The sequence below is a fragment of the Sturnira hondurensis genome, unplaced genomic scaffold (assembly GCF_014824575.4).
Source record: "Sturnira hondurensis isolate 20B ecotype Veracruz unplaced genomic scaffold, ASM1482457v3 Scaffold0015509, whole genome shotgun sequence".
Classification (NCBI taxonomy): Eukaryota; Metazoa; Chordata; class Mammalia; order Chiroptera; family Phyllostomidae; genus Sturnira; species Sturnira hondurensis.
The window spans coordinates 11,051,835-11,072,817 of NW_028088140.1; the positions used below are offsets into that span (position 1 = coordinate 11,051,835).

The 20,983-nt window shown below is 45.3% G+C and overlaps 1 protein-coding gene across 14 annotated transcripts in view; it reads right to left on the reverse strand.

Moving 5' to 3' along the window:
* Nucleotides 1-20,983, reverse strand: part of CACNA1C (calcium voltage-gated channel subunit alpha1 C) — a 664,664-nt gene that overhangs the window by 163,314 nt on the left and 480,367 nt on the right. For all 14 annotated transcript variants that reach the window (XM_037064774.1, XM_037064760.1, XM_037064762.1 and 11 more), the window contains exon 9: nucleotides 17,743-17,915. In XM_037064774.1, the coding sequence (XP_036920669.1) occupies nucleotides 17,743-17,915 (173 nt within the window). The remainder of the gene's footprint in view (nucleotides 1-17,742; nucleotides 17,916-20,983) is intronic.

The window sequence follows — 20,983 nt, forward strand, 5'->3', positions numbered from 1 at the left end:
AGGACACAGGGGTTGTGGTTTTTAGATGGGGTCATGGTCTTAGGGGGTGGGATATGATACAGACTTTTCCTGTCAGGAAGGGGAATGTTGGTTGTGTGTGGCTTACTCAGTGAGCAGGTGTTACTGGGTCTGTACAGCAGGGGTGGGGGGACCTGGGGAAGATTCAAACAACTCTATCGCTTTTGCAGCTTGAAGTGCAGGAGTGATCCTTACCTATGGTTAGCTAAAAAGGTGGGAAGACAGGGCATTTGCCTAATTTGGGGAACACAGCAAGGAACAGTGCTGCTCAGCACTGACCAGTATTTCCTAAGGAAACACTTGTAACAGCTCAGCACTTCTATCCTGGGTCACTGGGGGGGACCAATGAGAAGAGGTAGGTGATGATGTCAAAAGCACACCCCTAATGGGAATGTAAGACAGAGGGAGAGTGAAGACAGCAAAATAATTAGCAGGAGTCATTAGCTAAGTGAGGACAATTAGCAGTGCCACTGGGAGGTCACAGCTGAACCCATGACACCTTGGACCAGCGTGTGGAAGTTAAACAGCTCCAGGTGTCAGCTCAAGAAAAGAAAGACTTTTCTAAGAACTGGAGTTGCACAAAAATGGAAGGGGTTTCTTATGGGCTCATGAGTTCCTACCACAGAGTGGTCCAGAAGGGGAAGGGGGACACTGTAGAGGAGAGTCAAGCATAGATGGGGACTTGAAGTGAGGAGGACAGATCATCTGGCACACTTTACAGTGCTCAGATTCTACCATTCAATACTTTTGAGGCAAAGATAAAGTGGGTATTGGCTCTGGGAAAAGAGCAAAAGGCAAAGATAAAGTGGGTACTGGAAAAGAGCAGAGGGTGTGGGACGGGAAGAGGCTGTGGATGCTGGGGAAAGGCTGTCCAATGTTCTTATGCAGAGGTCATTTTCTCTCCTGTAGCCACCTGCTGCCTGACCAAGAGGGAGAGAGCCGGCATCTGCAAAACCACAGCATTCTCTCCCCGTCCCAGCTACCCATCACTTCTGGGATGTAGAACCCAAGGAAAAATATGGAGCCAGAGGGAGTTCCCAGGGATCAGAATGCTCAAGAATTTACAGGAAACCAGAGATCATAGATCATTTTTACATTATTAGGAAATGAGGCCCAGAGGGGAATCTGTTTAAGGTCGTAGAGTATTATACCGGAGACTAGACACCAGATCTTCTGACTTCCTTTCCAGGGTCTTCTTCCCCCTTCCCACCCACATCTCACCTTCCTAGCCAGAGGTATTTTAGGGCTCCTTATTCTTTGTGCTCACCTTTTTTGCCTTTACACTTAGCTAGCCCAGAGTGTGAGTCCTGGCTCAGCCTACTATTGGCTCTCTGGCTTTGGGCAAATTATCTGAACCTTATCTTTCTTGTCTGAAAAAATGGAGCTAATAACACCAATCTTGGAGGTTTAAGTGAAAATTAAAAATAATACGAGTCAGAGGAGGTGTTTAATAAGTGATAGCGGAAGCTGTCCTCTATAATATACAAGAATAACAGTGTGTATGTAGAAAGCCTGGACCCTGTATATATTTACTGGAAAAGGAAAACACAGACCAAAGAAAAGACCTTCAGGGTCACTTGCTTTGCATCTAAAAGGTCATCTGGAGCCTAAACATTTATCAGTGTTGATATATGGTTCCCAAGGCTGATATGGTCAAAGTTAACCACATTCTTCTGGGGGACATCAACATCCCAGATGTCTTCATCACTGTGACCAGTCCTTTCATGAAATATTCATGAAGCTATCATTGTATGTTTCCAGTAATTTACTGTGACATGGTCCCTGCTAAGCAACCGGTGAGAAGATCATTTGTAAAAATCTTTAACTATGATTAATCAGGAAGAAATATTTAAGCTCAATGGGAAAAAAGATAGCTGCATCAGTCTCCCTTTTTCACCACGTTAAAAAGGACCCACCGGAGCTTGTGCTCTGCTTCTATAACCTCTTTCTGCCAGATCAGAAAAGGTTATGAGACCAAAGCCGGGGCACCATGGCAGCTGACCCGGCCTAACTCTGGATGCTTCACTTGGGTCCAGACAAGAGCACAGGGCTCACAGGCCCCTCTATGATGAATGGTCACTGCTGCCCATTTCTGTAGCTTATTGGGAAAGACGTTTTGCTTCTGTGAACCAGTGACATTAATAACAGAGTGATATGGGGCCTTGGTTTCACTTTGGTGTAAACAGATTTTAGTCTAAACATATTTTTTAATATGCAACAATTGGGTTAGCCTAATGACAAATGTCATCCCCTACCATCGCCAGAGCAACATGCCATTTCCATTAGGAGTAATGTTTCCTGGCCAGAGTAAGGCATGGAAAATAATATTTGATCATCAACAATCCCCTTCAGTTTCAATGATCTGATTAAACTTAGTAATGGAAAGAGGAATTTACAAATTAGATGCTGTTCTCTATTTATTACCAAAATGGTTGCTTTCCACTATATCCAGCAGACACAGTTGAGATCTCATTAAGCCTCAGCTTGTGATAACATTTACTTCATAAATCTCTATTTCAGCCAGTGAATGAAATGAGCATTATGCCAAAGACCACATAATGGATGAAATCAAACCTCTGCCCTCTTAGAAGGCAGTTGACCTTTTCAAGCCTTAAGTGTATTCAGCTTTCTGGTCCTAAAGAAGCAGCTAGGAATTTATCCTTGGTACTCTCTTAACCATTTCCTCACTGTCATTCTTAGCTGGCTAGCTGGCCTCACTGAAAGAGAAGTAAAATAAAATATTCCCGACATTTCTCTGGGTGTATTTGAAGAAGAAAGGGGAGAAGAGGTGAGTAACGTAAAGTAAAACATCAAAACAGCATGAAATATTCACGTCCTCTCCTATGAATGAGAAAGAAATAGAAGATAAAGAATTAATTTGTGTGTCTGATTGATTATAGAGCCTCTGTGTGACCAGATCTGGCCCCATCTGATTTGAGGTCAGACATAGCGACAAGGCAGGCTCTAGTCATCTGTTCTCAGTGGCAGAATTCCAAAGACTTCTGGGACAAGCCCCCCCTTCTCTCCCAGCTCCCACTGTGGTATGTGTGAGCACCTTCCATGCTTTGTCCTGAGACAGTGTGGAAACCTGCATGTATCTTGAAGAGACAGTGAATCTGTGAGAACTGTGAGTGGGGCAGATCTGCCCCTTTCTGTCTTCAGAAAACAAATCCATTGACAGGTCCTGTAGGCTCCAGGAGCACTAACAGGGGGAAGGCAGGACAGGGGATGTGTGTTCTGCCCAGAGGCCAGGACAGAGACTCCATGACCTGGGAACCCTTTTGTTCCCCAGGATTTTAGGAGGCTGTGATTCTTCTGATTGTGATGGAGTCACCCACTTGGCTACACGAGGCATCCAGGGCCTAGCAGAGGGATATGGGAAGATCATTGCAATGGACTGAATGTATTGTCCCCAAATTCCCATGTTGAAGTCATTAAGTTATGAGGATAGAGCCCTTAGAAATGGGATTAGTGCCTTATAAGAAGGGCTCAGAGAGCTAGCTAGCACTCCTTCCACCATGTAAGGACACAGCAAGAAGACGGCTCTCTGTCAACCAGGAAGATGGCCCTCACCAAGACCATGCTTGTTCCTGGACTCCTAGCCTCCAGCACGGTGAGAAACAAAGGCCCGTTGTTTAAGCCACCATGTCTGTGGTAATTTGTTATGATAGCCCAGACTAAGGCATGAATAAAACATAAATGTACCAGCCTCCCCTGTTCAGCTTCCCCTCTTCTCCTTGCCTTCAGCACAGCCTAACACTGGCATTTTCCCTTCTGTTTTTTAAGAATTCCACCCATCTCCCCAAGGAAGCACCCTTCTGCTGAACCACTCCACTTAGGCAGCTCTGTTGTGCCTGACCAGGCTTCAGTCCTACCTCTCTAACCATGAGGCTTAGTCACAAAGTGAGCTGAATGAACAGCCCAGAACTTAGGGCAGGCACAGGACTTTTAAGAGGGGAGAATCATTCCAATACACAGGAGCATAAACCTCCTCTGGAACACTGTGGCTATCACCAGAGGCCTGCGTATTTCTTTCTTTCTTTGTTTTTTTCTTTTTAATACATTTTATTGATTATGCCATTACAGTTGTCCCATTTCCCCCCTTCATTCTCCTCCACCCTGCACACCCCTCCCCCATCATTCCCCCCTTTAGTTTATGCCCATATGTCACAAGTTCTTTAGATTCTATATTCCCCATACTATTCTTGTCCTCTCCCTGTCTATTTTCTACCTACCATCTATGCTACTTATTTTTTGTACCTTCTCCCCCCTTCTCCTTCTCCCACTCCCCTATTGCTAACCCTCCATGTGATCTACATTTCTATGGTTACATTACCCAAGATTAAAATGAAGGAGAGAATCTAGAAGCAGCAAGAGGTAAGGGGACAGTCACCTATAAAGGAGTTCCCATCAGACTGTCAGCTGATTTCTCAAAAGAGACCTTCCAGGCAAGAAGGGGCTGGAAAGAAGTATTCCAAGTCATGAAATCCAAAGACCTACATCCAAGATTGCTCTATTCAGCAAAGCTTTCATTTAGAATGGAAGGGCAGACAAAGTGCTTCTCAGATAAGGTCAAATTCAAGGAGTTCATCATCACAAGCCCTTATTATAGGAAATGTTAAAGGGACTTATCTAAGAAAAAGAAGATAATAAATATGAACAGCAAAAGGACAGCAAACTCACAGTTATTAACAACCACACCTAAAACAAGAGTCCTGTGTATTTCTGTCCCCTCAAGGAATCCTAAAGGGTAGGGCCATTGTTACTCAACTTTTTTTTAAATAAGCCACATTAGACAGGAATTAAATGAGGCAGAGTTATTTGGAGTTCTACACATGGTGCCTTTCAGGGTGAGCTGCTTGTTGGTGTGTTTATGGCCATGGACAGAAAACAGAACTTTGGACAGCAAGGGACAAAGGGTATGACAGGGCTCCGTCTACTAAGCCAACAGGACAGACCAGCTCTTGGGAGGGTCCCTCAGGAGGACAGGAGGGTGAGTCCGGGGAGGCAGGAGCTGCTTATCCCAAAGATGTCCAGCTCTGCCAGCCCTGGGACTCGGTCCTCGTGAGAGCAAATGACCAGGAAGGCCACCTTTCTGATCCGTCTCCTCCAACGACTCTCATTTCAGGCCCACCACTCTCTGAAATGATTTGTCTCTCTGCTTCCAGCTTCTCCTTCCCTCCAACCAACTGTCCACAGTCAGGGACACAGTGATCTTGTGACAGTGACCTTGTACACATGCTTCAATCTCTCTGGTGACTCCTTCTTATCCAAAGCATCAAGTCCACATCTGAGACCCTTTGAGACAAGATCTCTGGCTTCCTTTCTGGCTTGACCTTTGCATTCTCCCTCATGTTTCCTAAACTAAATATTTTCTTTCCACTCCTCCTTCCTGCTCCTCCCCCTACGGTTACTTGCTTCTACACTTTACATATGCAGCTCCCTCAGTTTACAATGTCCCTTCTCATCCTTTTGGTCTATAAACTGCTACTACTGATCTGCAGGCAGCAGAGACACTGCTGTGTGTCCAACCAAGTCAGTTGTTTTGCCCCCTGGGCACTCAGCTGGACTATGTTTCCCAGCCCTGTGGAAGCAAGGTAGGGCTAATAACTGTGTTCTGGCCAAGGAATGTGGATGGGAGTGATACATTCCCGGGCCTGGCCTCCAACTCCCCACTCTCCACATGTCCCTCCATGCTCCCTCTCCCTTTCCTCTTCTGCTGGCCAGATGCAGGGGTCCTCAGAGACCTCTGTGGCTCTGGAGGTGGTATAGCCACTGGAGGGAAGGAGCCCTGGCTCCTGGAGACTGTGGAGGTGAACTTCCCCTCCTACCAACACTGAACCCACAGTGAATCGTGGAGCAGAAACAACTTTTACTCTAACAAGTGACCAAGACTTGACCTGGGTGGGGGCTGTTTATTATAATTGGCCTGCCCTAACTGCTAAGGACCTCCTCAAGAATCATTCTCTGGGTGGGAAGCCCCTTCCACCTTCTTCCAAACTCTGTTCTCTCTCCTCTGTATTTCTCCAGCACTTGTTCATACCTTCAACTCATTGCTATAGCCAGTTTATTTGTGCATCTGTCTCCTTAACTAGGCTGCAAGTCCCCTTAGGACATAGTTTGTGTTATTTATTTTGGCATTCTAAGTGTCCACTTGGTACTTAATATGTTTTGAGTGGATCACAAATGTCTCTGTCACAGAAGCAGGACAGTCTGGCACACATGTGGCTCCAGAGGTCTCCCCACACGGTCTGTACCCTGAGGCCAGCAATCCCAGTTTCTGTGCTCGTCCCACTGGCCCCTGTGCCATGCACCCCAGTGATAGAATCACAGTCCATGGTCATTCTCCCTCCATTACCATGATAACTTTCCACATCAGCAAGCAATCACAAGGGCAGGAACTGTCACTCTCTTACTCCACTAACAGCCTCCTGTCAGGTAATGTATCTTGATATGACACTGGTTTTCTATCTTCCATATTGGTTATATGTAAGGCAGGGGTGTGGTGGGAGCCAAGGGCAACTGTCTCCTGGGTAGCTGTGTGGAAGCTAAGCACTGGTTATTGGAGAAAATGGATCAAAGGGAAATTTAGGATGATTCATCTCCCCATTCAATCCCTCTGCTGAGCTACTCTCAGCTCCCCGGATCGCAGGCAATCCTGTGTGGATCTGTTTGCAAAGCACCTAACTAAAACCAAATCAGCACTTTATTGGGTGCCTACCCTGGGTAACACTGAGTGGGCAGAGCAGTTTGTCAAAGGGTTCTGTGGCTTCAGGTAGGTGACAGGACCTCTCTAAAACTCCACAGATCAATCTTTCTCTGTGAGACTGTCCCTGGCCAGAGACACCTTCCAGGGTCCTATAATGCCGAGGCTCCGGGGGTACTGGAGTCTCATTGAGATGGCTCTGGAGCATCGCACAGTCCTGCATCAGCAAAGGCAGATTATACCATGTTCCTCCTGGTGTGTTTGCCAAGGCAGGAGAGTGGAGAGTCAGTGAGCTGAAATACCTCACTCCCAAGTGCTCTGGTCAACCACTGTGCTCTTCTAATCAAGTTCAAAAGGAGTCCTAACCCTAAACTGAAAGAAACTCTGACAGGTCACAGGATAGATATGCCTCCTTGCATGCAAGACTGTCTCTTAAACTATTCCAAATGGAGGCTTTTGATCTGTTAATTTTTCTTTCTTTCTTTTTTTTTTGCTTGAAGAAGGTAATTCCATAATTGCTTTCATGCTTTAAACACAGTTCTTATGATCCTAAAACTTACCTTTTCTCTCTCCTTTAGAAAAAATCAAACTCATGCCCCTTTATGCTCACACTTATGATCAGTTTTTCCTGCATCTCTTCTTTCCTCCATCCACCTTGCTTTACATATTAAACTGAGGGTGATAAATGCAATAACAAAGGAAATGAAGGGGCCACTCTGGCTGCGTCATCAAAGGGACCCCCTTCTCGCTCCCCTCTCGGCTGGAGGAAGAGGGCAGTCATGACATGACTGAGGGAGGGACTGTGGTAGAGAGGAGTGTGGTATAGAGTCTAGCTGAACTGAACTCAAGGTCCACCTACCTGAGGTTGAGTGAGACACACAAGATGTATGCCACAGATAGATTAACTTCTCTGAGCCTCAGTCTTCCCATCTATAAACTGAGGGATATTTGTGCTCATGTGAACTGATCTTAGGGAGGAATGAGATCATCTGGATCCTGCCCCCTTATATGCCCCTGTCCCAGTCCTAGCTTGGCCTTCTAGCCCAAGAGAGCCCACAGAGACTCATATGTGTCTACTGTCCATCCCCAGAATCCAAAAAGCAATTCCACACACAGAATGGCAATGGAATGATGGTTCTCCTCAGAGAGAGAAAGCAAGGGTGAGCAAGGTCCTACTCCTTGTCTCACTGAACATCCGGTTTTCTCTTCAAATGGATCCATTTCTAACTCCTCCCAGGGCTACTTTTCTAGGCCCAGTAATTTCTAACCACATAACCAATGACAACACACTCTCTGAGGGCCTACCACAAGTGCAGCAAAGACAAGACCAAGGGTGTTATTTGGCCAATCAGGTAGGAATGTAGAAACTTCATTATCTTGCTTCAGAGAGGATTCAATTCAATTCTTCAATACTTTTTTGGAGGAAGAAGTCTACTAAATATAAATTTAGTCTACTAAACATAATATAAATTCCCTATCCTGAATGCTGGGTGGAAGAGTGAGAAAAAAAGTTAGCAAAGCACATTCTCTACCTCCCAAGGACTTTCTACACAACAGCAAGGCTGGCCATTCCCATTCATACTGGTGGGGCAGTTGGAAGGGCCAGAGCACTCTGCTGGTGCCTGTCCCAAGGGTGCGGGTCCAGAGGGGCACTGGTGAGAACGTGCTCCCCGCACTGCACCGGCAGGCTGGGTGGAAGAGGGGAGGGTGTTCTCGGCAGAGGGTGGAGAGATGATCAAAGGTCCAGAAGCAGCCTGGTTTATTTCTTTTTAATGCTCAGTGATATTCCACAGCATGGGTATACCATTGTTTAACCATGCTCCTATGGAGGAAGGTCTACTTTGGTTGTTTGGGGCTATTACAGATAAAGCTGCTATGAATAAATGTGCACAAACTTTAATGTGGACATAATTTTCATTTCTCTGGAGTAAACTGACAGGAGAGTAACTGCTAGGTAAATATGTATTTAGTCTTTGTTTAAAAAAATGGCCAGACTATTTTCCAGAAAGCTTATACTATTTTCTGTCCCACCAACAATAGATCCAATCTCTCCACATCCGGGTCTAGCTTACTGCTCTCACTACTGTCTATTTTAGCAGTTCTCACAGGTGTGCAGTGATAGCTCACAGTGGTCTTAATTAGCATTTTCCTAATGACTAGTGATGTTGAACAAATTTATGTAAAGACATGAAGTATATAATTGGTTTTAGAGTTTCTTTTGGCTAATCACTTTACTCTCTCCAGGCCTCAATTTTTTCATCTGTAAAACGAGAGAATTTAATTATATGACCCCTACACAAACCTCAAGCTCTAAAATCCTATGTACCTCTGGATCTACCCTGGGTGAGCTTGTTTGCAAGGTGAGGAGCTTTAAATTTTTCCTTTGTGCATCACCCATTCCCATCTGTCAAGGCTTTATTTTGTAGCTATGGAGAGAGAGAGACAAAACTTTTGAGCAAAGGAATGACATGTCAGCTCCAGAAAGACTGATTTGTCCGCATTGTGCAAGATATTTGTGAGGAATACTGGAGAGCAGGGTAGACAGGTGCCTACTGGTCTAGCAGAACAGATGTGTAGAGGAGATGAGGGAGCAGGCAAGAGGGACTTTCTAGGATGTCAATTGATAAGACTTTGCAAATGACTGAATGCCGGAATTGGTAACCATGGAGGGAGCACAGAAAAGGGAGAAAGGAAGAGAAAGAAGAGGAAGAAGAGTAATTTCTTGCCTGTTAACTGGTAAGATGTTGAAGCCACTGGAGAGAAGGGGGCTAAAAAGGCATTGATTGGGCCAAGAAGGCCCACCCTAGCTGGAAGGCAGAGGGTGCCCTTGCCTGTGTCAGCAGTAGAGACACAGGGTGAACTGAAGGCAGTCAGCTGCAGCTCTCACAGCATAGCCTAGCAGACATGCAAAGAGGGGGACCCCAAGCATGATGGAAATGTGGAGGGAGAGCTGCAGAAGGCCTCTGCATGGAAGTGTCTACAGTATGATGGAGAGTCCTGTGTGGGGACTCAGGGGACCTGGCCTCATCCCAAAGGCTGGCCCTGATGACTTGTTCCCCATCTTGGACACTAGTTTTCTCACTGATCTCTGTGGCAATTTTCCAGCTAAAGGTTTAGAGCTTGATTAGTAGCAGCTGAAAGTTAATTGGAGGGTCAGAAGAGACACCTGGGTTCTGCAGAGAGGCATCTGCTTTCATTGAGTGGTACAGGGTCAGGATGGCCCTCTGTGTAACACATGAAAACTTAAGGGTGCAAATTAAGAAAGGAGTCAGGAGGAAACAATAATTTCTTCTCATGCCATCTAAGCCTGATGCTTGGTGGGATTCTGTCACAGAAATCTAGACATGTGGTAAACTGTGACCATGAGCTAAGTCCAAAGTAAAAACTGATTGCACTGATTAAAATGTAAACTAAAAGCTCAAATACTAATTAATGCATTTGCCCTTGACACATATATGTAATGTAAGTCAGTGGTTCTCAGATGACCACTCTCAAGCCATGTGGGGCCCTCTCGAGGGCAACCTGCACCTCTGTCAGACAGTAGATCTCCAGACTCCACAGGGCAGGTGGCAACCATGTGACTGTGTTGTTCATGAAGACTACAGAAGTGGCTCCTGAGTCACACAGTGAATGCCATTGATGTAAATATTCAACCCTGCTTATCTGTGTGGAAGTTCAAGGTTTTGGTTGCAGGGCCTGTCTGTCTTTTATATATGCTCATCTACATACATGTCTGTCTTACCCAGAGAGCTTTAGAGGGCTAGGACTGCACTGAAATTGTCTTAATGACATGAGCGAGAGAGATTCATTATGGATAAATGTTGAATAAATGCGATTTTTTTTTATCTTGAGGAGAAGAGAGGAGATCCCTGTCTTTATCTCTCTGTGGCTGGCCTTCTTTTTAAAAAAATATATTTCATTGATTATGCCATTACAGTTTTCCCATTTCCCCACCTTCATTCCCCTTCACACTACACACTCCCTCCCACCCACCTTCCCCCGCTTTAGTTCATGTCCATGTGTCAGAAGTTCTTTAGCTTCTGCATTTCCCACACTGCTCTTGCCCTCCCCCTATTTTCTCCCCACCATCTATGCTACTTATTCTCTGTACCTTCTCCCTACCTCTCTTCCTCCCACTCCCTTGTTGCTAACCTTCCATGTGATCTCCATTTCTGTGGTTCCGTTCCTGTTTTAGGTGTCCACTTAGTTTGCTTTTATTTTAGGTGTGGTTGCTAATAACTGTGAGTTTGCTGTCTATTCATATTTTTTATCTTCTTTTCCTTAGATAAGTTCCTTTAATATTTCATATAATAAGGTCTTGGTGATGATGCACTCCTTGAACTTGACCTTATCTGGGAACACTTTATCTGCCCTTCCATTCTAAATGAAAGCTTTACTGGATAGAGCAATCTTGGATGTAGGTCCTTGCCTTTCATGACTTGGAATACTTCTTTCCAGCCCCTTCTTGCATGCAAGGTCTCTTCTGAGAAATCAGCTGACAGTCTGATGGGAACTCCTTTGTAGGTGACTGCCCTCTTATCTCTTGCTGCTTGTAGGATTCTCTCCTCCATTTTAATCTTGGCTACTGTAATTATGATGTGGCTTGGTGTGTTCCTCTTTGGTTCCACCTTCTTGGGGACTCTCTGAGCTTCCCGGACTTCCTGGAAGTCTATTTCCTTTGCCAGATTGGGGAAGTTCTCCTTCATTATTTGCTCAAGCAAGTTTCCACTTGTTGCTCTTCCTCTTCTTCTTCTGGTGTCCCTATAATTCAGATGTTGGAACATTTAAATATGTCCTGGAAGTTCCTAAGCCTCTCTTCATTTTTTTTGGAATTCTTGTTTCTTTATTCTTTTCTGGTTGGTTGTTTCTTTCTTCCTTCTTGTCCACTCCATTGATTTGATTCCCAGTTTTCTTCCCATCACTATCGGATCCCTGTGCATTTTCCTTCATTTCACTTAGTGTAGCCTTCATTTTTTCATCTGATTTGCGACCAAAATCAACCAGTTCTGTGAGCATCCTGATCACCAGTATTTTGAACTGTTCATCGGATAGGTTGGCTATCTCTTGGTTGCTTGAAAGTATTGGCTCTGGGGCTTTGATCTGTTCCTCTGTTTGAGCCATAATGTTGTGGTCAGGTTGCACCTGTTACATATGAGGGGCGGAGCCTTAGGTGTTCGCTAGGTTAGAGCAACCCAGTTACTGGCTTGTGATGCTGTATGTGGGGGCTGGGTCAGAGAGGGAGCAATGGTGCTTGCTCTGCGCTCTCTCGGATTTTGGTCTCCTCTGCCACTTCCCACAAGCAAATTGGGCCCTTCTGGTGCTAGTTCCTGGGTAGGTGGGCTTGTGTACATTCTAAGACCCTGTGGGTCTCTCCAACGAACTCTCCTATGAGGTTGGGAGCCTCTCCCAGTACCTTGACCCCCGAGAGTTTTTACAATTGGTGCTTTTCGGCTTTATTTCCCATTGCTGGGGCCCTGGGTTGTGTGATCTGCCTCACTGCCCATTTTTTGCCTGGTTTATCTGCACACAAATGTGTGTCACACCATCAGCCAACCACTTTGCATGTCTCACTGGGTTTGCTTGTTTCCTCCCAGCTCCCAGTTCTGTTAACCACCGCCTCTTCCTGCCAGGACCCCTCTCTACCAGCTGCTGACTGCGCCCCTCTTACCAGTCTGGATGAATGGTTTGTTGTTGTTGGACTTAGGTACAGTTCAATTTTCTGTCTGTTCTGGTTGTGTTTTTGTTTCTAAATCTTTGTTGTCCTTAAATTTGGTTGTGCGAGGAGGTACAGTGTTTCCACCTCGGCCCCCATTTTTGTCGGAAGTCCTGTGGCTGGCCTTCTATTGGACTTGACGTGAGCCAGAAAATGGTCCTTGTTCCTCGCAACAGTGAATTTCTGCTGATGACAATGACCCCTGTGCAGCAATGCGACTTTGGGAACCGGTTTCTTTAAAAGGGATGCTCATTGCTGCTTGGTGGGAAGGGAAGGGCCTCAGCATTACCCTCTCTTTTTTGGAAAACAGAGGGGTTTGGCAGCACAAAGGACAGCGGGGTGCAGGTGTGCCCCCGTCTCACCTGCCTTCTATTTTTTGGGCCCTGAAATGGCTCCTGAGTATAATGTTGTCCTTTTCCTCAAGGCTGTCTACAACCAGTTGCAGACTGGGATCCAATGAAGGGCTGGACCCTGACCACTAGGGCTCCAGGTAGGCTGGATTATGTGCATCTTCTTTCCCCTTCCTGGAAATCCCTGGGTGACTGGAAGCTAGGCTATGCCCAAAAGAGGAGGTCTGCAGAGCACTGCTTGATGCCACTCTGGGACACTCTAGACTAAAGACACTCACAAAACAAGACTCTGTTTTCCCTTAAGCTGTGGCCGGTGACCCCACATTGATAAGCCCAATGCCAAATTCCTGGCACCCACCTCACTTGCATTCTCAGCAGCACTGCCCCCTCCGTCCCTTGCCTTTCCCACCTTCTCTCTGCCATATCTTTCATAGTCTCATCTGCTGCTTCTTCCTCATTGTCCCACCCTTCAAACAGCAGTGGGCACAGATACTTACACCTCTTCTCATTTCTATCTATGCCACTCCCTAAGCGATCTCATCCAGGCAAACAGATTTAAACATCTTCTACATGTTGTTGACTTCTCAAAATATAATTTGTCCCAGACTTCTCCCCAGCCTCAGATGAATTACCAATTGCCTACTCACCTTCTACATTTGGATGTCAAATAGGCATTTCAAACATGAAGATACAAGATGGCTTGTTTTCCCGATATTCCTGCCCTGACACCTATTCCTCTCACTGCCTTCCCTATCTCAGGAAATAAGGATTCCACTGCTATTTACTGCTGTTTGGGACAATTGCCGTGCAAACACCCTGATTTCTCTCTATCTCTCTCGGATTCCATTTCTGGTATGTCAGCAAATGATATCATTCAGGAGCCTGACTGTACCACCTCATTGTTACCAGGACAAGGTGCCACTGTCTGTTGAGGTAGAAACCTCCCCTGGCTCCCTGCTTTACCCTTGCCCACCTCCTTTCCATTCAGCATTTGACATCCAGGGAGTTCCTGGCAAACGTGGTCATGTCACCTCAGCTGCTGCTTAGTTCACTCTTAGTAAAAATCCAAGATCTTACAGTGACTTTCATGTTCTACTTCCTGGTTACCTTGAACCTCATCACCTACCTCTCTCCCCCTCCTTTACTCCTCTGCAGTCACATTAGCCTCCTCTCTGTTCCTCAGATACATCACCATGTTCCTGCCCTGAAGCCTTTTCATGGGCTTCTCCCTCTGACCAGATGCTCTTTTTTCAAATAGCTATAGGATTCATTTCCTTACTGCCTTCAAATCTTCATTCAAATACCACCTTCTCAGTGAGGTATTACCTGGCCACACCACCTAAATTACTGTCTCTCAACACTTCTGTCCCCCTCTCACTATTCCATCTTTCTCCACAGTACTTACTACTTGTTGACCATACTATTTAATTTAATGTCTGTCTCCCTACTAGAAGGTAAGTTCCATGGGCCCAGGGGGATGTGATTGCTTTGCTCATTGTTATCTCCCCTGCATCGAAAACGGTGCCTGGCATGGAGCAGACCTTTAGTTGGCAGATGGATGAGTGGAAGAATGAACTGGAATTTATTTTTGTATATAATTTATGAGCTGCATCATTTACTCAAATTACTTAGAAGTACCTCCTAACCATGCCCTTTCTATCTTCCCTAGTACTGTTATTTCTATTTCCTCACTGGTTTTTGTAGCTTTTTTCCAGGGAAAATGACAGATTGAGCTCCTGCAGGCATGCTCACTACCAGGTAATGAGGTGTCACTGCACTGCCCTGCACTGCAGACACCTGTCCCTCACCAATGTCCTCCACTAGTGGCCTCTCATGAGTGTTGACAGGCTTCTGACCAGAGGAGAAGCAGAAGCTCCCAGAGTCATTGATGAAGAGTGATGATGCCTCTTTTCCCTTAAATACTACTTAAAGACTATCTGAAAAGAATTAGCAAATACACTATAATGTAATCTTTTAGCAATTTCAAAGGCTAAGATACTATGTTAATTGAAAAACAATTTATAGCAGCATATCTCCCCTTGTTTTGTTTCAAAGGGCAAACTATGAACTTCTGAAGACAGGAATACAGTTTCTGAGCCATAAGCTGCCTTTTCTGCAAATCTACTAGGTTGCCAATTCCCTAATAATTGAGTCACATCAACTGCTTTTATTGGACTTCCCCAATAGACACAGCCCTTTGGACTGGTTTCTTGGCTCCATTAGTATGTCTCTCACATTCATTTCATTGCATGGGTCTATTTTACTCTAGATCTTGCTTTTTTATGTACTCCTTCCCTTGCCTCATCCCTGCAGAACTGTTCTACCAGCATCTCCACTGTGGAAGGAGGCAGGCTCCCGTTCCATTCTCCTAAGGCAGGCTGGCTGAGGACAAGAAGCAGACACCAAAGCCTCCTCCAGCCATCAGGAAAAAGTATGAGGTGCGAGGAACAACAGTCTCCAGAGTCTGATTTCATCCATATTTGGGCTTTTGAAAATCTTGGCAGAGGTTCTGTCCACTGGAATAGGCAGTTTATCACGCTCTTCTCAAAGCTTGGCCAGAAATGTGGGTAGAGGGGCCTTGTCTCTGTGATCTGCTCCCCAGCAGCAAAGAATTCTCTATGCTGGGAACTCCTTAGAATTTATTCATTTAATGGTCAGGACAGGGAAGCAGCACACTTCTCCTCAGAAGCTCTTGTTTTAGGCAGAGAACAGAATAACTACGTGTATCTATGAGTGGCAGCTGACCGCTAAGCAAGTAGCTGATGCCACACATTTTTAATAATATGCTAAGAAACTTGCTCATCAGCATTAATTGTGACCTTGGGTCTCTACCCTGACTTAGGATGAAGAGAGGGACCAAGATGCCAGTTTCTGTGTTTCAGAGGTAGGCTTCTCGGTGGTATTTATTTATCATACCACCCCGTACCCAACTAATTAGCTCCTCCACAGTTCCAGCAATACTATAATGGAATCTGCCAACCATTTTTCCAGAAAGACCCTCAGTGGCATCATTACTCATTGTTACAATCCATAGAAGGCCTTGTCTTCCAACTTGCAGAATGACTTAGTAGAGCATGAAGACCTCCTTAGGTTATTAAATTATGTTGTTACCAATGTCTTGTTGTTTGTGTGTTTTAATTTTGTATTTGCTTATGAACAGATATCAGAAAGGGAGCAGCTGGTAGATGGATTCTCAGACTCTGCAACAAGGGAGCAGAGATTCTGTTCTTATGAACATCTTTGGCTGTCTTCTTTCCTACTTCCTCTACCTGATCCTTCTCTGGATTCCCAGTTAGAACTCAGATACAAATGAGTGGAAGCACACAGAAATCAGTCATGGAGCTTAAACACGTGGACATAACTAATGCCTACTCACAAGGCTGAGGAATTAGACTCACCATATTTAAATATTTTTGCTAGGATGTATATGCATACATACACCTACACATGGGAATTTAAAAACTGATGGGAAGGCTGTCATTTTCTCTGGGTCAGCTCTCCTGACAGTCCTGCAGCCTTCCTGGCCCTCTTAAGGAGAGAAGCACTTGACCAATAACGGCATCCTGTTTGCCCTCCATTAGTGTCCCTGAACCTTAGTGGGACTTGTCATCTCCCTCTCTACTCAGGGAATGCTTCTGGCTTCCCACCCTTACCTACCTGACTCCATACAGCAGCTGTCTTGGTTGGCTATTTAACCTGTTTGGTTCCTCACCACCCTACATGCTCAATGTTTAGGAACTATTTTTAAGTTATGTTGCTTGAGGAGAGAAATGCACCTGTTCAACGTGTGAAATGAAAGAGAAAGATTGCACACAGAAAAGCAGGAAGTGTATGGCAGTCACAGAGATGGACACCAAGTGAAACAGGGAGTAGTTAGAGCTAACCAGTGGTCCTCAAATGTACCTGGCAGCACAATCACTGGAGGGCTTGTTCAAACTGATTGCTAGGCTGCATCTGGATCTCTGAGGCAGCATATCTGAAGTACAGCCCAAGAGTTTGCATTTTTAGCAAGTTCTCAGGTGCTGCTGGTACTGCCGGTGCTGCCAGTCCCAAGACCATACTTGGAGAACCACTGAGCTTACCTATGAGAGCCTGAATTCCCGTGGTTCATCATCTTGCAAGTTGGTATCACCCATCACCCTCATTTCTGTCCCAGTAGTAGCATAGCCAACAGTCTGCCTCATGCCTCCAGAGGAAGGGATTTGCCTCCATTTCTATAACCTAGCTGTCAAATGCTTCTGGGCTTCCTCAGTCTTCTCATTTAGGACTTTGAATCTGACCTCCTTAAGAGAAACCTTTTGCTCCCTTTTCTATGAAAAACTGTAATGGTGCTTGGAAGTCTGCTGCAAAAGGGGTGAGAATCCCTACTTTCCAGGGAGCTGCATGGTGAAATTATTCTTTTGAACAAGGCTAGAGCAGGCAGCTTGCCCCTCTGCCCAAAGAGATGGATCCTGAAGGAAGATGTCTGATTTAAAAATAAAGGATCCTTTGGTCCTGGCCAGTGTGGCTCAGTGAATTAAGCACAGGCTGTGAACCAAAGGTTCTCTAGTTTGATTCCCAGTCAGAGCTGCAGGCCAGTTCCCCAATGGGGGCCATGTGAGAGGCAACCACACATTGACGTTTCTCTCCCTCTCTTTCTCCCTCCTTTCCCTTCTCTATAAAAGTAAATAAATAAAATCTTTAAAAAATATATAGTCAACCTTAGCTAAATCTCAGCTGTCTTTAAGATCAAAGACTCTATTCCTTGATCCTTCCTTGAGGCTTTATAGATCAACAGCTATCATTTCACATCTGTGACTAACTTCTATGATTAGCAAATGATTGTGATCAATGAGACCAATGTTGCTCCAGGAAGACAACTGTAAAGAAAGATGGGTGGTAAAAGGTTTCTGCTGTCCTCGCCACCATCTCTTCCCTCTCCCAGAACCCAGTGAAGACAGAGGAGGGCTGCTCACTGTTACGGGGCTTTTCCTCATTCATGCCTTCATCCTCATTCTCAGGGTCGATGTCTTCCGCCTGTGTGATCCAGTCCAGGTAGCCTTTCAGGTCCTCTTCCAGCTGCTGCTTCTCTCGCAGCTTCTGGAAATCTCCTCGAGCCTTGGCCTTCTCCCTCTCTTTGGAGAACTCTCTGCAGAGAGAGTGGAGTGGACAGGGCAGGGCAGTGCATGGATGGAAGGAAGGAGCAGGTGGGGCATGAGGAGAGATGGGAACAAGGGTAAACAAAAGTGTGAATTGCTTTGCACTTGAAAGTCTGCCCACATACCCACACTTCCACAGACAGCTTTCTCTAGTCATTCCAGGTTTTGTCTTTACTCTCGCATAAATGGAAGGAGTCACAGGAAGGGAGGGATGAAATCCATTTCCCTTTTTCCTGGATCATGATTACAGGCTTTGTCTTTAATAACAACTATTCTCCAGTAACCTGGAAACTCCTTCTGAACAGTAACCCTAAAAACCTTCACCAACAGTATGGAACATGCATTTGATTTGCACTTCCCCCAGTATTGGGTGGCAGCAGAAAATTCTTCTCGAGAACCTCTGGATGACAGAGGTGTTAGGAGCAGTGGTGTGCTGATGCCCACCAACCGCAGCGGCTTCTAAGAGCCACCTGTGCACAGCTCTTCTCAATTCTGGCTTCAGTGAGGTATCCATGGTGGCTTGAAATTGGCCATGGTGGGAATATTTACCCCCTGGAAAATGGCAAATGTTATAAAGTAGGGCTTCCCCTAACCCCAATGAGCCAATTGTCAAATATTTACCAGTATACCACTGATTTGAGTCCCAGAGGACTGAATCTTCTCTGTCTCTATTCTCATGACTAGGTTTCCTTCTGCCACTCTTAGCTGCCTGGAAGGATTTCTAATTTAGATGAAGGTCTTTCCCACATGGGAACAAATGAGAATTCCAAACACAAGAAAATGTCCTGGGGGTCTTCTTTATGGCTAAAATAGAAATCTAATCAGAATGGAAAAATACATAAAATCAGCATGATATAAAAGTTAAATGATGCATTCATTTTTAAGTAATAATGAGTAGAAACTGGAATTGAATTGGGGTTTGCAGGAAGAAAGACCTATTGAAAAATTTACAGTGGCTATTTCTTTGTTATTTTCTATGATTCTGTCCTTATTTCCTAACTTCGAATTCATTTTCTGAGCAAGGCAGGGCTGGCAGCAGAAGGCAAAAATCGAGAAGGCTAATTCTTAACTTGCAAAGCCAGGAGCATGCCTGTGTTTGATACACAGTCTATGGGAAATGGAGCCCTCAGTAGTGTGTATGTGGCATGCACTGGGCATCTTAATTCTTATAAACATGATTCCTCCTTCTCTCACCAGTAAAGGTACAGTTCAAGGTAGAAGGCTGCAGAAACCACCTTGCAAGAATTTCTTGCACAAACCAAACTCTCTATAGGAAAGGAACCTTGGAAGGAAGGACACACCAACCAACTATAGGGGACAATGGCTCAGCTCCTGAATCCACTCGGTGATGTTGGGTAACTCACCACACTCACTGTCTAGTATTCAAATTTGCTAGTGCCACTCAGGAGAGCACTGATTTTAGCACTCACCATTTTCATGGTGAAATGGGGGTGGGGCTGGGAGTGGCCTAGGGAACTTTTTTAATTAGGAGATGTGGGGGCTTTCAAGCTAATGAGCTCTCTTCAAATGTTGCCTTAATGATGCTCTGGTTTGGATAGAATTTTCTTCTTAAATTTGATTGAATTCAATTCTAATTGGATTGAACTTGCTCTTCCTTGGGCTTCCTGCCAACTGGCAGTACCTTCATTTCCTTCCTAGGGAATTGAATGCCAGAGAAAAGGGACTAGATTAACAACTTGCAGTGAAGATGGAAGCTTTGCTCTGTTTTGCCCCTCTCTCCTTTCGTTATTGGGAGTGGGCATGGAAAGATGCCAGCCCCTCTGCCCCCAAACCTCTATACCTGGTCACACTGTCCCAGGACTTAGGCTTGCTCTCAGGATATAGTCACTTCATATAGAGGAATTCTCCCCATGCAAATCAATTCCAAAACTATACTTCCAGGCCCACTCTCTTCCCTCTCTTTCTGCCCATACACATTTGTACTCTCCATTCCTTTTCCTGTGGAGTGGGTTTAGGTTGTAAGGGGACTAAATAGCTGAGGGTTTACTTTAGCTCTTTTGGAATATTTTGCAGAGGGTTCAAACTCTGGTTTCAAAACAACTCCCCACCCCATCTTCCTAGTTGGGAGACTAGGACTGGGATCAAACTGGAGTAGGGATGATTGACTCAGTCTTGTTACAGTATCTGCCCTGTGGAATAAAAACTCCCCATCTGTATGTACCCCAAGACCTCTGGGGACCCAACATAAACAACCACTGGGAGAAAAGAAAACTGAGGTGTGTTGAGGGTATGAGGGGCAGAGGAAAGTGGCAGTGTCAGATCTGAAGCCCTGTGGCTACCTTTGGCTCCCAGGGAGCGTAAGGTATCACCAGACTCCATGCAGCAAGGTATTCTCTGGGTGGCAGTGCCTGGCTCTCTTTATCTCCTTGCCTGGATGCCAGCCATGCATCTGCTCTGGGGACTGAGCTAATGAAGACATGAGGAGCCAGCTTGATGGGCAGTCCTGGGCCCAGGGGTGGGAGCTGGCTGGACAATCAGTCACAGTTGTGGGCTTTGTCATACAGCAGAAGCATATCTCTGGCCAGCAATGGCCAATATAAAAAATGAGAATGGAGTACAGAGCCAGAGGACCTGGACTCACTAATGCAAAAACCAGTGTACAGAGGAAGGTGCATGTGCAAAGCCCAGTGAATACAGATGGCCGAGGATTTAGGCCCTCTATAATCAATACAGTTGGTCTTCATTATTCAGATTCTGTATTTGTGAACTTGCCTACTTGCTAAAATTTATTTGTAACCCCCTGAGTGAATAACTGGTGTGCCTTTGATGTTATCTGCAGACAACTGTAGAATGGCAAAAGACTGGAGTCACGTTCCTAGCTGAGGTCAGACAAGCTGGTGCTGATGCTCTGTATGCTTGTTTCAGCTTAGACTGCTAAGAAAGGTCTTTTTTAGGATCTATTTAGTGCCACATTTGTGTGCCTTTTTTGGTGATTTTGTAGTATAAAATGGCCCCCAAGCATAGTGCTGAAGTGCTATCTAGTGTTCCTCAGTGCAAGGAGGCTGCCATGTGCCTGACAGAGAAAATACATGTGTTG